At 41.5% G+C, this 14,442-nt stretch overlaps 1 protein-coding gene across 5 annotated transcripts in view; it reads right to left on the bottom strand.

Moving 5' to 3' along the window:
• Positions 1–10,947: 10,947 nt before the first annotated feature.
• Positions 10,948–14,442, bottom strand: part of SMAD2 (SMAD family member 2) — a 79,127-nt gene continuing 75,632 nt past the window's right edge. For all 5 annotated transcript variants that reach the window (XM_046024590.1, XM_046024593.1, XM_046024589.1 and 2 more), the window contains one exon: positions 10,948–13,690. In XM_046024590.1, coding sequence (XP_045880546.1) covers positions 13,567–13,690 — 124 coding nt within the window. In that variant the 3' untranslated portion in view covers positions 10,948–13,566. The remainder of the gene's footprint in view (positions 13,691–14,442) is intronic.

Consider the following 14,442-nt stretch of genomic DNA (forward strand, 5'->3'; position numbering starts at 1 on the left):
AGTGGGTCTATTAAGAAAAAAAGAAGTTAAAAAAGCCCCATTCACTGCCTTGCCAGTCAGACTACAAAATACCTTTGTGTCTTTACATGAATATGATAATCAGAAAGGATTTATGTGACCATTAAGGAGTGTGGGGAAGGGGAGCCCCTTGAAACATATATTCATGGAGAAATACTCAGTGCTCTGAAAAATGGGGTAAACAAATGCTGGACGCGAATGCTGAAGGCTGAGGTCAACTCCACTTTCTAGGGCTACCACGCCAGCCAAACCACCAGAGATGCTCGCTTCCTAACTTCTTCCACAGCAGAGACTGACTCTCCGGACACGTTTTGATTCTAACATAGAAATGTAAGCTAGAAATGGGACACAGATAACTGTGGTGTTTCCTTCCTAAAAATCTGTGTCGGAGTTACAACACACTGTGATCGTAGCTGGAGCAGGATCATTGCTGGAAGCTTCCCGCAAGCCCTCCACGCTTCTAAAAATGGCCACCACGGAGTACAACAGGCTATAGGTAACATAATTGCACCTAAGACGACCCAGAAATGTTTTGGAAGTGGTAATAATGAATGTAAGTGCTTATCATCAAAGGGTTCTCTGAAGTGAAGAACTCTTCTAGCTTATACAAGCCAGGCTGGTTTTAGCGGGTGTTGGTTCTAGGCACGGGACAGTGGCCGCAAACATACTCTTCGGTTCTAACTCACCTGCACTGCGCATGTCGAAATAGGCTTCTACTGAAGGCTCCCGGAATTAAAAAAGCACTTGAACCAGGGCCCCTGGCGTGGCATCTGTTCAGCATCTTCACACTCCCCACTCTGGACGACGCCAGGCTCGGGGGTGGTGGGTGGAGGGCATGGAGAGCCCCCATTCCTCCTCGTTCCGTGTGGCCAGCCCTTGGCCACTCAGCTCGGCAGGGCCTCTCCGCCCTGCGTCTGGGCCTGTGGCTTGGCTCTGGGGAGCACCGGTCGGCAGGCAGCAGGCAGACGGGACAGGGGCCATGGGCTAGCGGGGGTAGGACGAGGGGACGTGGGAGAGGACTGAGTCACGCCAGGCCAAGCCAGCACCGCAGTGAGCCGGGCAAGACTAGAAGTTCTGCCCTGAGCCTCGCAGCCCAAGCCCCGGACCGGACTCCTGAATGACATGAACTTCTAGAACTGCACACCGCTGGTCTTTGGGCTTGCCCTGCGTTATTTTCGGGGCAACAGGGACTTGGCTACAATAGGTTTTCCTTGGACACCTCGGAGGGTGACATCTGTCGCCACTTTTCTGCAAGGGTGAGGAGCTGGCGGGGAAGGCCACACGTGGTTCCCTGCACATTCCGGCATCTGCTCCTGAGCACCGGCCTTGTGCTGAGGGCTCCCGTTCAGTCCTTACAGCTGAACCTCAAAAGTCACTTCCTCATTTCGGGGCATCTGAGGAAATGAGGAACCAGAGGCAGTCTGATAGCATGGTTTATCTAGTCACCAACTGTGGGCAGAATCGGGGCCCAAATCCAAGACCTCGGATTCCAAGTGGAGTTGCATTTTCCATGACATCAGAAATGATAACCAAGGCTTCAGACCAGCAGAATGATATTCTGTCCAGTCATTAAAGACAGAAGAAGTTTGTTTAAAGAACACAACGGAGTTTTTAATTCCATCATCCGAGATAACGGAAGTATTTGACCGTGACGAAGCGGTCTCCTTCAAGCATTCTACCCTTCCTGGGCATTTCTGTGGTTTAAATGGCCCTAAGGATACAGCGATTCCCAGCTGAGAACACTCAGACCGCCTGCCTTGTACAGATCCTCTATTTCCCAGTGTTACCTTTAAGGATTTTCTGTTCAACACCCCTCTTCAGCCAATCACTACATCTGTAAATTGTAAATCTGAAGATGAGTTGTTCCATGGGGATAGTACTGATAAGGAAAAAAGCATACCCAGGCAAATATAAATGAGAGAATAGTGGGCACAAAATATGGGCTGATTTTCACAGGTCATTTTAACAACCAGATTCTTAGACATCTCTCCCGTAATGACTTCAGTTCTTAAAAGATACAGAAACAAATCAATGAAATATTCCAAGATAAAGCCGTCTTCTCAGGGTTCATGTGCAGGGGGTCATAGGGGTAGAGCAGAAAAGGGGGAAACAGGACACAGAGAAGAGAATGAAGCTGACATTTGGCAGATGAAGATCACACCATCAGAGGTTATACAGACATTGCCAGAAACTCCAAATTGAGTTCTCCAAATCTCACTTGATTTTATTAACATATTTTTTATATTTATGTAAAATTTAAGCACCTGGATACTGAAATGGTAAGACAAGAAAATAATGCTTTAGTTAATAAAATAGTTAAGCTTTTAGAATATAACAGTTTGTCAGTGGTTGTCATTTGAGAGTTTAAAAACTGAATTTCCTCTGCCTCATACTTCCTTTATACAAGTTAGCTGCAGTGGAAAAGGCCCCTTTGACAACTTCAGAGTACAGGAAGAAACCAGAGCAGTTTGCAGGCTACTAATTCTGTTACAGATGAAAGCATTCAATGATCTCTATAAAATTCAATTCCTTAGAAAATGTGTTTGTGACTGACTAAATACGTTTCAAAATGTGGCGCTACCACAGTGTTATTCAAGATCTTGATTTAAAAGTTGGAATGATGTAGCCTGTGGTTCTTGGGTAAAACGAAGACAACAAATCTGGTTTTTTTCAAGATAGAAATATTTTCAATATAAAATGGCAATCTAGAATGCTTTTATTCCAGATGTTCAGCTAGGTTCGTTTAAATCTTACTTTTTCTTGCTGCAGCCCAAACATAAATGCTTCAGTCATTGCGAAAGGGGTCATTATTAGCATTAAAATCTTTATATGGCATAAAAGTGGGATCAAGAATGGTTTAGAGGTAAGGTATCTCATGAATAAAACTTGATCAAGATTTAAAATCTGAGTCAGTTCTAGCTGAAGTTCAAGATACATGGTCTCAATGGAGTATCAGTTGGGCAGTGGGTAAGACCTCTGATGTTTGCTACTTATCATCAGAAAAATCTACATATACACAAACTCCTGTATAAAATCCCGAAGAGTTCTCTAGATTAATAATCTCCAGCTCAAAATGAGCGGAAAGTTGTTTGTCAATACACACACATACACTCGTATGTTTCAACTCACCATGCCCAATGAGCAGCCCCTCCTTGGCTATGGCCATGGCTGGGACTCTCCTATCCTTTGCTCCAGACTGCTTGCAAGGTGGCACAATCTCATTGTCAATAATGAAGCTCAAGGTCCTGCTCAAGATCCTCCTTTTACCTCCTGGAGACCCAGGCTCTATCAGTAGGTGTGGGCTAGCATCTACCTAGCTTGTGGTGGTCCATTGTCTGCTCACCGTACATGGCAGTAGCTCAGTGGTGATGACTGAGCAAGTGTGGCTCCAATACCTCATTTTGGACAGCTTCTCGAGTCCTTTCCATCCATCCACGTTCAATGCATTGTTGAATGCCGTGCTTCAATGGTATTTTGTCTATCCTCTTACTGCACGTTATTCAGAAGCAACTTCTCCTTTCTTAGGGATCATCTTTCCTAAACTACTTGAAACACTGTCAAGCAATCTTATTACGTCTTAGCAATAAGGTAGGTGCAGAGGCAGCCGACAAAACTACTGAAGACAGAAGGTAAAATGGTGGTCAGTCCCTATCTCACACCCATTTACCCCATAACCAATTGTAAGGTCACGTAGTTTGCCCCCAAGCACGGGAACGCGTTCTGTGGCTTAGAGCTTCTGCAAAGCAGGCTTAGTCTGTTGTGGCTTATCCCTGAATTTGCTGCCCATACGTGATTCAATGACCTTGCCTTCTAGCAATGTGGTTGATTTTGAAAGTGTAATTGTCCTCCTCTGTGCAAACCAGCGTGACATTTGCTTTTTTACAAAATAACCGCTAGTTCAGCTAATTCTACAAATACTTCCCTATCTATTCCTCATGGCAGAAAATAGCTTTTAGGTATGCCTTTGACTTCTTTCGGATTCCTACATTTGTGAACTTTAAATTTCCACTTTGGGCTCATCTTTACATTTTAATGGAAAGGAGTTTATTAAAAAGTTAGCTGGACAGCCACATGGTGCAAACAGGCTCGAGGAGCAAATGAACATGGTCTTCACCTTCGACGTATCGGGTGCTTAAAATGACCATGCCGGAATGCATCAGTTTGATGGTAACAGCCAAAGGGCTTTCAATCTATTTTGAAGCAATGGGGAAGAAAGGGTTTGCCGAATGGGGATAAAAACCCAAACATACCACATACGTCTCCCCTAGCCTTCACCCCTTGATGATCGTGTACATTTATGGACACTGGCTCTAGATGAGAATCTCCCAGGGCAGAAAACTAGCGTCATTAACAGGTTAATGAGCAGTCATGTTCCCAGGGTGAGGTAACAGTGGGAGAGGATCTCCTCCAGCCATCTGTCAAGTGCAGGGATGCTGCAGTCAACACTAGAAGGTTCCTTCTAGACTGTTCATAAGAGTTCTATGGGGTGGCAATTAAGTTGGATTTGTTTACTAAGTTTCTCCCAACGCACCATGGTTGCTGAAGCCATGCCAGTCCCTGGGCCGTTCGAGGCCAAGCAGGGGCGTGGATTTCGGCTTCTGAGGCCCCTTGTGTTGCATCCTAAAGTGTGTCTGTTTTCAGTGCTTTGACGAAAGCACTCTGCTAACCAGAGAAGTACTGATTCATCCCAGGAGCTGAGCTCTTACAAGGCACAAAGGAACAGTCTGATCTAAAAAGTTATTTTAGAGTTTTCGATTACTTCATGACAGTATAACTAATTATGAGTAAGCTGCGCCTTACTTGAGGTTTTTCAATGGAATCTTAAAAAAAAGTTTGTTTTGTTTTGTTTGCTAGGAGTCTATTTGGAGAGTAAATGAATTTCACCTTCTAGTGTGTTTTTGTTTGCAGCACAGATGATGTGTATCAGAGACCATTAATTTGGGACAAGCAGGCTCTGGAACAGACTAAAACGTGTAACTTACCAGCATGCGGGGTAGGCATGTGTGTGTGTTGGGGGGGGGGAATATTAAGCAGTGCTATCGGTCTGCCAGGGGAGGGGAGTAAACTTTTTATATAAAACAAAACTTAAAAAGGATGAACTCTTAACATCATACTGCCAGGATGTGAAATACATACACACGTCTTTGTTTCCATATCATTTAGGGCATGGACAGCAAGATAGAACCCCCTCTTAAAAAAAATCCGTTTAAATTAAAATCAATTAAAAACAATGAAAACTTAGTCCCATAATAACATGGTAAACAACTCAAATGGCTTTTTCTTTTTAATGCTAGGAAAAATGTTCACCTTCCAATGGTGAAAGTACTGTTAACACAGGTAGAGAGCAAACAAGGTAAAAAGTGAAAGCACATACAGACACACACAAATATATATAAAAATTGACCAGAAATCACAGGACATTTAAGCAATGTTTTCTCTTAAGTAGAACTATTTTTTTTTGTACTTTAAATAGACTAAAATATTTGGTGTGGGCGGGGGAAGGAAATCAGTATTTCACAATTTTAACTTGAAAACCAGCTGCAATAAAGCCTCAGCTCATCGTTTAAAAAAAAGGAAAAAAAATTGTGGAACCACATCGTACTTCTGACAACCATAGGATTAAAGCTTACAAAGAACGCATCTACCGTCTACGTCACAGTGCACAGAGGATGCAGCCTCTGAGGACCACCACAGGCAAATGACAACAGGCTCTGCATCCGGCATGTTGCATTACAAAATTAATGCTATTAGAAAAATCTCACCTCCCGGGGTTGGTGTTCTAGCTGGTAAGCACCTGAGGGGTTGGGGGTCAGCCACACTGAGGGCACTGCTCAGTCTGGATCGGGACACCCAATGCCTTCACCTGCCATTGGCTGATGCATTAGGTAGCCTCAACAGAACATTCGCTGAGAATAAACACTACATTCTGGCTTCCTGAGCAGGACAGTCTGAGGAATGTAGCAGAGGACAGAGCATCAAAGGCTGGATTTTCCCTCAAGCGAAAAGAAATCCACAGTACCACAGTTTTCTCTTACTGCTGAAAAGGTAAACTTCAGATCAGCTTGAACCCCATCAAGACAGGATTTGCACTTCTATACACACACAGGTTCTGAAGAACTTTGCTATCTAGTTGCGTCTTCTCTGTAACCCCCTCGTTACCTTCCCTGGATTCCTAAGTGTTCATCTCACCACCATGCTGGGTCTTACTGGTTAGGAATCTCACATTCCACCCATAGTAATAAGGGACTGGAGGACACCTATCCAAGTATCCCAGATGTTGGCAGCCCGAAGATCGTGAATGTAATAGCAACGATTACGTTTAAGGGAGTGAGGGTCAGTCACAAGAACACCTAGGGTGACCCCCCTCCTCCCGGTGTGGCCAGGACTTCTCCTGGTTTGGAACAGAAAGTCCTGCAGCCAGGGAATGCCTCAGTCGCAAGCCCCCTGGGGGCTGTCAAGTCACCCTGAGCACACCACTCACTCTTACCTTAGGATCACTAGGAAAAAGATAAGAATTTTCAAGAGCAGAAAGCTACCTATGAGGGCATCAGCTCAAAAAAATTTTTGAGGACACTTGCTAATGGCTAGCTCCTAGAAGTCCACACATACCTTATTTAATGGTGTCGATTTTAATAGTCGGTAGTACCCTAAGCAAATTAGTGATCAGTATATAAAAGATCATTCTTGAAACCTGTTTTCAGACAAGTCCTCTAAAGGTCCTTCTGGTTTTGTCCAGTTATACAGTATTTCACTGAATCTTTTTTGAGATTTTCAGAGCTAAATGAATTTTTCTTTTTTTTAAGATTTTATTTAATCGAGAGAGAATGAGAGAATGTGAGCATGAGAGGGAGGCGGCTCAGAGGGAGCAGCAGACTCCCCACCAAGCAGGGAGCCCATTGCAGGGCTCGATCCTGGGACTCCAGGACCATGACCTGAGCCGAAGGCAGTTGCTTAACCAACTGGGCCACCCAGGTGCCCAATAATGCAGTTTTATATGTCTTTTCTTCTTCTTTTTTAGGTGAGAACACTCTCTGCCAAGTATTTCCCACATTCTTGCTTCATATATTGAAGAGACTGCCTACTGGAGATAGTCCCCTCAGATTACAAAGGCCCTGAATCGTTACTTCTAACAGCATTCTGCCAGAAGGTCTGGCCTTGGGAAGAGATGGCCGCGTACTCTCAGATAGGAGCATTTTTATTTTGCCTACAACGCTGTGATCTAGTTCAGCACTGCTTTCATCTTAGTCTTGAGTTCTGCTTGTTTTGCCCTCTTGTATAAAAACAAAAATGGTTAGTGTCACAGCTTCACTATCACTAATAAAAGATACAAATGTTTATGCCTTAACGGTCAGGGTCAGAAAAGCAAAAATGAAGCCTGAGGTAAAGTTGGTCTAAAAAGGGACCAATTTGGGTTCTGCGTTTTGCCAAGAAATATGATTTGGGGGAAAAAAAAAATCATACCCATGCAGGTTACCTACTTGCTACATGTGATTATTTCCCCCAGTTTTCATTAATCTGTATGTATATTAGTTACACGAACCAACAAATGACTACATTCTTAAAGCTGGTACATATATTCACCAGAAAGGCTCCCTACTCTTATTCACCAATATATTTTTTTGTTTGAACAATCCAAGAATGTGAATAATGAGATTGACAAACATACTTCTCAAGGGACTTACTGAAAAAAGGAAAATCTCTTTGGGAGAAGAGACTTTAGTAAGACTTCTATCCCTACAGACAGATGCTAAGAATCAACTTTCTGCTACGGCATTGTAAAGGGTAGAACTTAATATAGAACCAGAAATATGGCAAGTTATCTAGTGACTAACAGTGTAAAATAGCCAAAAGCTTTAAAGCCACAGAGAGAAAGAAGAAGTGGAGTGTGAGATAGAAAATACATAATGAAGTATTTTTAGAATTCTAAAACTTCACTTTCATCCTTTTGTCAATATATTATGGATTTCATGGTTCAATAAATTATCATCCTTAATTAGAAATTGAAAGTAAATGCCTAACCCCTAACCCAAAAGAGCAAACTGAAAATTCCGGAGAAACTAAGAGTTTTTTTCCCCCCTTTTGGGAGGGTATGAGAACATCACTTTCCAGGAACTGTTCTGAAGAGAAATCTAAAAGTCCTTTGTCTGGTATGCACGGATCCTTCTCACTGCCATCAGCAGCGGCATTCTTCTTCCAAGGGCCCTTATATCTCAACCAGTGGCTGACATTTGGGGTCTATTATGGATCTCACAGCAGGAAACCAATCGATACTGAACTTAACTTGGGCTAACACACTCTGGTCAGATCCTCTGTGAATCAGAGATGACCCAAAGAACTTTGGGAAATCCATTTCTGTTGAGCACAACCAAGAAAGTTAGGTCTGAACCACCTCCGGCTGCCCATAACTACACGAAAACTTGACTTGGTGGTGCTGCTTCCCACGGTATCTTAAGCAGCTTAGCAATCTTTAACCAAGAGGAAAAGAATGGGGAGAGGCAATCTAACATTGAAGAAACAAAAAATCCTAAACTAGTACCTTCCAGAGACCACTGGCTAGATAAGGATTTAATGAATGGGTGTCTACTGCAGTTCCGATGTTCATGAGTTCCAGTTATGATTCTTAATTATCAAGCTGTCTAAAAATGGCATTCTAACTGAAACACCAAATCACGACTCTGGTTGAATAAATAAATTACTCTGAAGATCTGAAAGGAAAATGTCTGTAAGCCAATTAGGGAACTTTTACTGAGATCTGAGATTTAAACAACAGATTCATTCAACGGTGTTAAAATGTGAGCAGATAAATGACCCCCACTGTTCAGGTATCTCGAGGAGTGTGTATATATACATAAATCCATACATACACGTTATATAATTTATTTCCTACTAAAAAGATTTAAGGCAGTTATGCTATATATAAAGTTACCTAAAATATCCAAGAAAAAACAGTTCCTACTCAAGAAATTACATGAACACATTAGACAAGTTCTCATCATAAAGGCTATTATGAAGCTGTCTACATCTAGCATAGCTGACATTTCCTGGTTGAGGCTCCAAACACAGGAATTCCACTTCAAGAGATGATTTGTCCCACAGTCCCCACTCATAAAAGGTAGTCTGAACAGATAAAAATGTTTGTGAGAACTTGAAAAGAAGGTATTAAAGGAACTCAACAGTAGGGTTCTGACTACCTCTAGAGACCATAAACCACCATCGTTACTCCTGATTGTACTAAATACAACAACCCAATATGCTCTGTGATGGATATGGGCTAGTATTATAGGAAAATCACTGGCTGCAACTGCTGGAAAAGTTCCTAATCCTAAACATAACTTGAAATAGAATTCATGCTATTCGTTCATCACAAAGACATTTAACTGGAGAAAATTTCTGAGCCATTTGTAAGATGTGAAGTGACGGACCAAGTAGGAACAACATGAGCCTTCCCGGTGAAGAAATTAGGACCCTGGGTAGGAAAAGCACCATCCTTTTTGTTCTTCTGTAAAGTTCAATGGAGGGAAACATTCTGATGTCTGCAGATAAAACATGGTTAGCAAGGAAGAGGGCGACCAGCTAGACCACAAGAGGTACATTCTGTTGGGGGGTGGGGGTAGAATACAATTCAGTTGTTGAGTATCAAGAATTTAGCAAAGCTCATGAAGCAAAGGAGCTGGGCAATAATTTGCCATGTCGGAACATCGATGAGTTAGATCAAAGTAAGAGAAAAGCTCACGTGTTGCTTACGGCCACAGACTACACAGGTATCTCAAGAGATACAGGGGAGATGGTGTGGAAGGGCACAGTCTGTGTAGTTCTAATATGCAGCTACTAAAGTAACCGAACATAAAGACACATTTTGAGTAAGGTGAACATCTTCTGTGTTACTTTATCATTCACCATCAACCAGACCAGTTGAGTACTCAGTTCTGAATAAATGTTCCAAGTGTTTAATTATTTAAAAAAAAAAAAAGAAAAAAAAAAAGAAAAGAAAGATCTTAAAGGTATATTTGGACAGCTTTTGGAAGAGGTAGAGAAACCAACTGGGCACGTATAATCTTTTACTTGATTTCAATTAGCAAGAGACCAGACTGTTTTTCACCTTCAAAGTCTTAGTCTTGATTGAAACCGACCTAAAAGGCACAAATAAATTGAAATTAAAATAATTTTGACAAAGGAGAAAATTCGTTAAGTTTAAAGGCAGATGAATCAAGTAAAACCGATATGGTTTAAGGTTAAGAGAAACGCTAGATATTAAATAATTTGCAATTATGTAATTAGAATACAGAGTAAGAGTACTGAATAGGAATTATTTAGCTTTCAAGAAAAATTAGGGAGATTTCCTTCTGGCAAAGTGGCAGGTCCTGAGAGAGGAGTAAACCCACAGCTTGAGGGCCAGGACTAAATCCTAGTCATCTTTTTATTACTCAGCACCTAGCACTGTGGCTGGATAAAGGGCAGACATCAATAAATGCTGATTGAATGAATGGCTGACATAATGTATAATTAGTGTAACTGGTGTAGTTCGAACCTCATCAGGAAGGTTCTCTGAAGTAGGAGAAAAGAACACAAGCAGGCTTGTTTCCAAAGGTGGGCCGAAGTCCATTCATGTGTTTTAATCCTAAACAGTGCTTACACAAATTTTTCAAAAAAAAATTTTTTTTAAAGCTGTAAAACTCTTTTTTAAAAAGAAATCTATATAGAACTCCATTACAGGATGGAAACAAAGCTGCCACTGGTTAAACCAAAGTCAATGGGGACGTCACCAGTCTCCGATTCCCTACGGTGGCTCTGGATGGACTTGATTGCAAATCACCATCCATCTTAGGAATGTGATGGAAAATGCGTTCACTCAGTTCTCACGTGAGACCAAGAAAGTTACCAGCCCTGTGGAGGGGCAGTTCTAAATAATGTTGCTCATTTAAACAGAGACAAAATTCAACATAGAGAATTTATCATTCAGAAGAATGAAAACAACCCCAATTTGGGGGGGGGGGAATCAACAAGATTTAAGCCACAGTAGACAAAACAGAATTCAAGAAATAGCATCTTCTAAAAAGGCATATAAGATTACTGAACACCAGTGGAGTCAACGGGTCGATGGGTGTTAGGCGCTCAGTGTAACAGGCATTGCCAAAGAGCCGAGTCTCAGTTGAATATTCTAAAGAAGAGCCCCAACACAGCTGGAGACAGAATCACAGCTGGAATGCTGTCACTGGAACGGCTTCACGGAACACCTCCATCCAAGACTCATTGCCAGGCCCTTCTGTCTCCTTCAAACCTGTTCTCTGCCCCAGAACTGTTCCCTGACATCACCACAAGCTCTCAAGGAAGCTAAAGCCTTCCAAAGGGCAGAGGCTGCACTGGCTCTCTCCAGCCGGCCTGACAGTGGTCACACCTGGGACAAAGGAAGCCGTCTTATCAAGTAAGGCCACTATATAAACTATTGTAAATTAAAGAACCCTTCTGGTCCCCAAGTTTGGATCTGTAAAGAGACTTCTGGGCAAGCATTAATACCTAATGATGAGCTGCCTTCACAATGAACCTTAGCATTTGATGCCTTTCTCCTTGCAGGAATGCCAGTCTCCCAAGCTCTCCCCATGGCCTGCTCCCTTCGCATGTCAAATGTCAGCTCAAGCACCACTTCCTTAGAAAAGCCTTCCCTGCTATGCTCTACCACAGTCCCCTGTTTACCTCCTTCGTAGACAAATGAGCTAATTAAGGGTTAGAGTAACTGACGTCTCAGCCATGGCTGGGACCGGATCTGACTTGTTCACCTTTACCTAAAGCAAAGAAAGTTCCTGGCACACATAACAGGTGAACAGTAACTACCTGCTGAAAGAATAAAAAATTACTGTACCAAGTCCGCATGAACACATACATGTACACACAAATACAGGGAAATGGGGGAATACCCAGTAGAAAACAACCAAATGCTGAGAGTACTGAAAATGATACCGGTAGAGACAGCTGAATATGGTTTCAAAGAACAAGTACCAAAAGTGTCTATCTCCAAAAATCTGAGAATTTACTAGCAGGGGGTCAGGAGTGGCAATTTCCCTCTTGTAAAGAGATGCAAACAAGAACTGTTTAAACTGCAGAGTCAACATTCCACATAAGGATTCTTTGCCACCGGACTACCAACGTAGTGCAGCTTCTGGAATTTCCTCTCGCCACAGAGCCTAAAATGTCCTTGGTTGTAGTATCAACCACACATTTAAGATTAGTTCAGAAGAGCCCAGACTGTAGGTTAATTATAAGCTAAAAAACTCGCTAAACTGCTTCTCCCCCAATGTTTAAAATTCTGAATTCATAATTATGTAAAATAACAGATTTTTATAAATTTAATACAACATACTTTAAAAACAGATGGCCCTTATCTGCTGATCATACCTCAGCATCTCTTTTGTAGGTATTCTGCAGAAGCAATTACATTTACAAAAGGTCCATTTCATAATACAATCTGGTAACGAACTCAAAAGAAACTCAGAGAGCACTAGGTCTGTTATTGAAATATTTTAAAAGAGCTTTTAAAAAAGAGTGTTTGTCTCTATAGACTGGCTTTTAAAAAAGGATAAATATACTGAAGTAATTGTAGCATATCCCTGAAAATGATTCTACTGCCATTTGTTTTGATGAGGTGTCAGGATAAATCAACAGACTGCTTGGTTACATGAGTCTATTACTATCCGTGGAAATCTGTTTTAAGACAAAGGGACTTATCCATATGAACTCGTACTGTGCCCCAGAACTAACTGGTGCTGGCAGTATTAGAGCCACCATTACTAGTGATGGATGTCATGCTACATGGTTTTGGTATCAGGGCAAAAGTGGGAATGGAGTAGAGGTCTGGAAAGATTTTCTGCAGTTTCCGTATAGTGAGATTTAGCAGTAAATAACACAAAATGAATGTTTAAGACCCACTGAACACATTAAGGTCAAGGATTTCAAAAGTTAATCCACTTTTCTTCCCCCAAGGGTTTATTTTTGGTAAAAGGCAGAAAAATTAGTTTTTCTACAAGGGAAATCTGCTTCTAAGTGATAATTTGAAAATCTTGATATATATTATATATTAAAAAAGACACACAAAAATAACGGAGAAGTGGGAATAACAGATTAGGTACTGTAACTTTATAAAGGCTTGCCTAATTCAAGCAGCAGCACACACACACTAATTTATGCAAACTCAACGTGTATATGAACAGCACAGTACTGTGACGCTGGGTCGTGACACATCACCTGCACACAGAGCTACTACTGGTATTCACAAACCTGTGGGACACTCGGTTTTATGCCCAACCAGACATCGTTAAGTCTTTAAAATCTTCTCTTTCTCCTGTATGGGAGGCTATTTCTAGACACTAATTTTCCCATCTAATATTCCAATATAGGAAACCGATTCCACAAGGTGCTTTAATGGGTGAGACCTCAAGTGCTGTTTTCTCTCTTGAATTTTGGACAGTGAACAGTCCATGGGGACCACACACAAATACTATGACAGAAGAGTTGGTACACTGAGTCTCTCGATGGGACTTGAGTGGTGACGAAGCCTTATGACATGCTCGAGCAACGCACTGAAGGGGATCCCATCTGAGTTAATACTTTGTCCAACCATTGTAGAGGTCCATTCAGATGAAGCTCAATCCAGCAAGGAGTGCTCGTTACCGTCTGCCTTCTATTCAAGAGAATACAAGAAAAGAATTACGAAATTAAAAGAACAACATGGTGGTGTTTAGTGACATGCGTTAAAAATTTAGATAAATTAAAAGGTTGTATATACGAAAACCTACATTCTTTTGAGCAAGTATTAAGTCAGGATAGCTAGTACTTTGAAAACTCTTTAATCCTCAAAGTCTAACAAAATATTTCTAATGATATATATATATATATTTGATTCTAAAGAGATTAACAAAACGTTCTTTTCTCCTCAAATTAAAAATAGGAGGGTGACCTGACTACTTACCATCCAAACTGAGACACCTTTAAGAGTGAAGAGAGTCACTAGTAATAATCAGGCCAGGACAAGAGATGCAAACCAGAACCGTCCCAAGCAAACCAAAGACACAGTCATCCTAACTTATTAATCAACCAGAGCAAACAATACTCAAATACCAAGTAAAGTCTAAATAAATGAACAGGGTTCAAATTTCAAGCATACCAAAACAAAACAGAATTCTGACCAAAGCTTCTCACAGAATGTTGAGAACTCTGAACGGAGTTCGGCTTTCCCTGATGAAGCCAATGTGCAACATCCCCGTTAGTAACATCGGGCAAGCTTTTAATAAGAAACACCTCTGGTATTTTGACATAATGGGACTGTGGGAACTACAAATTGTTCAATGACATCCTGTCACTTGCACGTACTGATCTGAGTTCTGTCTTATTTATTATATACAATAAGTTAGTGAGTCTGCTTGGTTCTTCAGT

The sequence above is a fragment of the Meles meles genome, chromosome 12, assembly GCF_922984935.1.
Source record: "Meles meles chromosome 12, mMelMel3.1 paternal haplotype, whole genome shotgun sequence".
In the NCBI taxonomy this organism is placed as follows: domain Eukaryota; kingdom Metazoa; phylum Chordata; class Mammalia; order Carnivora; family Mustelidae; genus Meles; species Meles meles.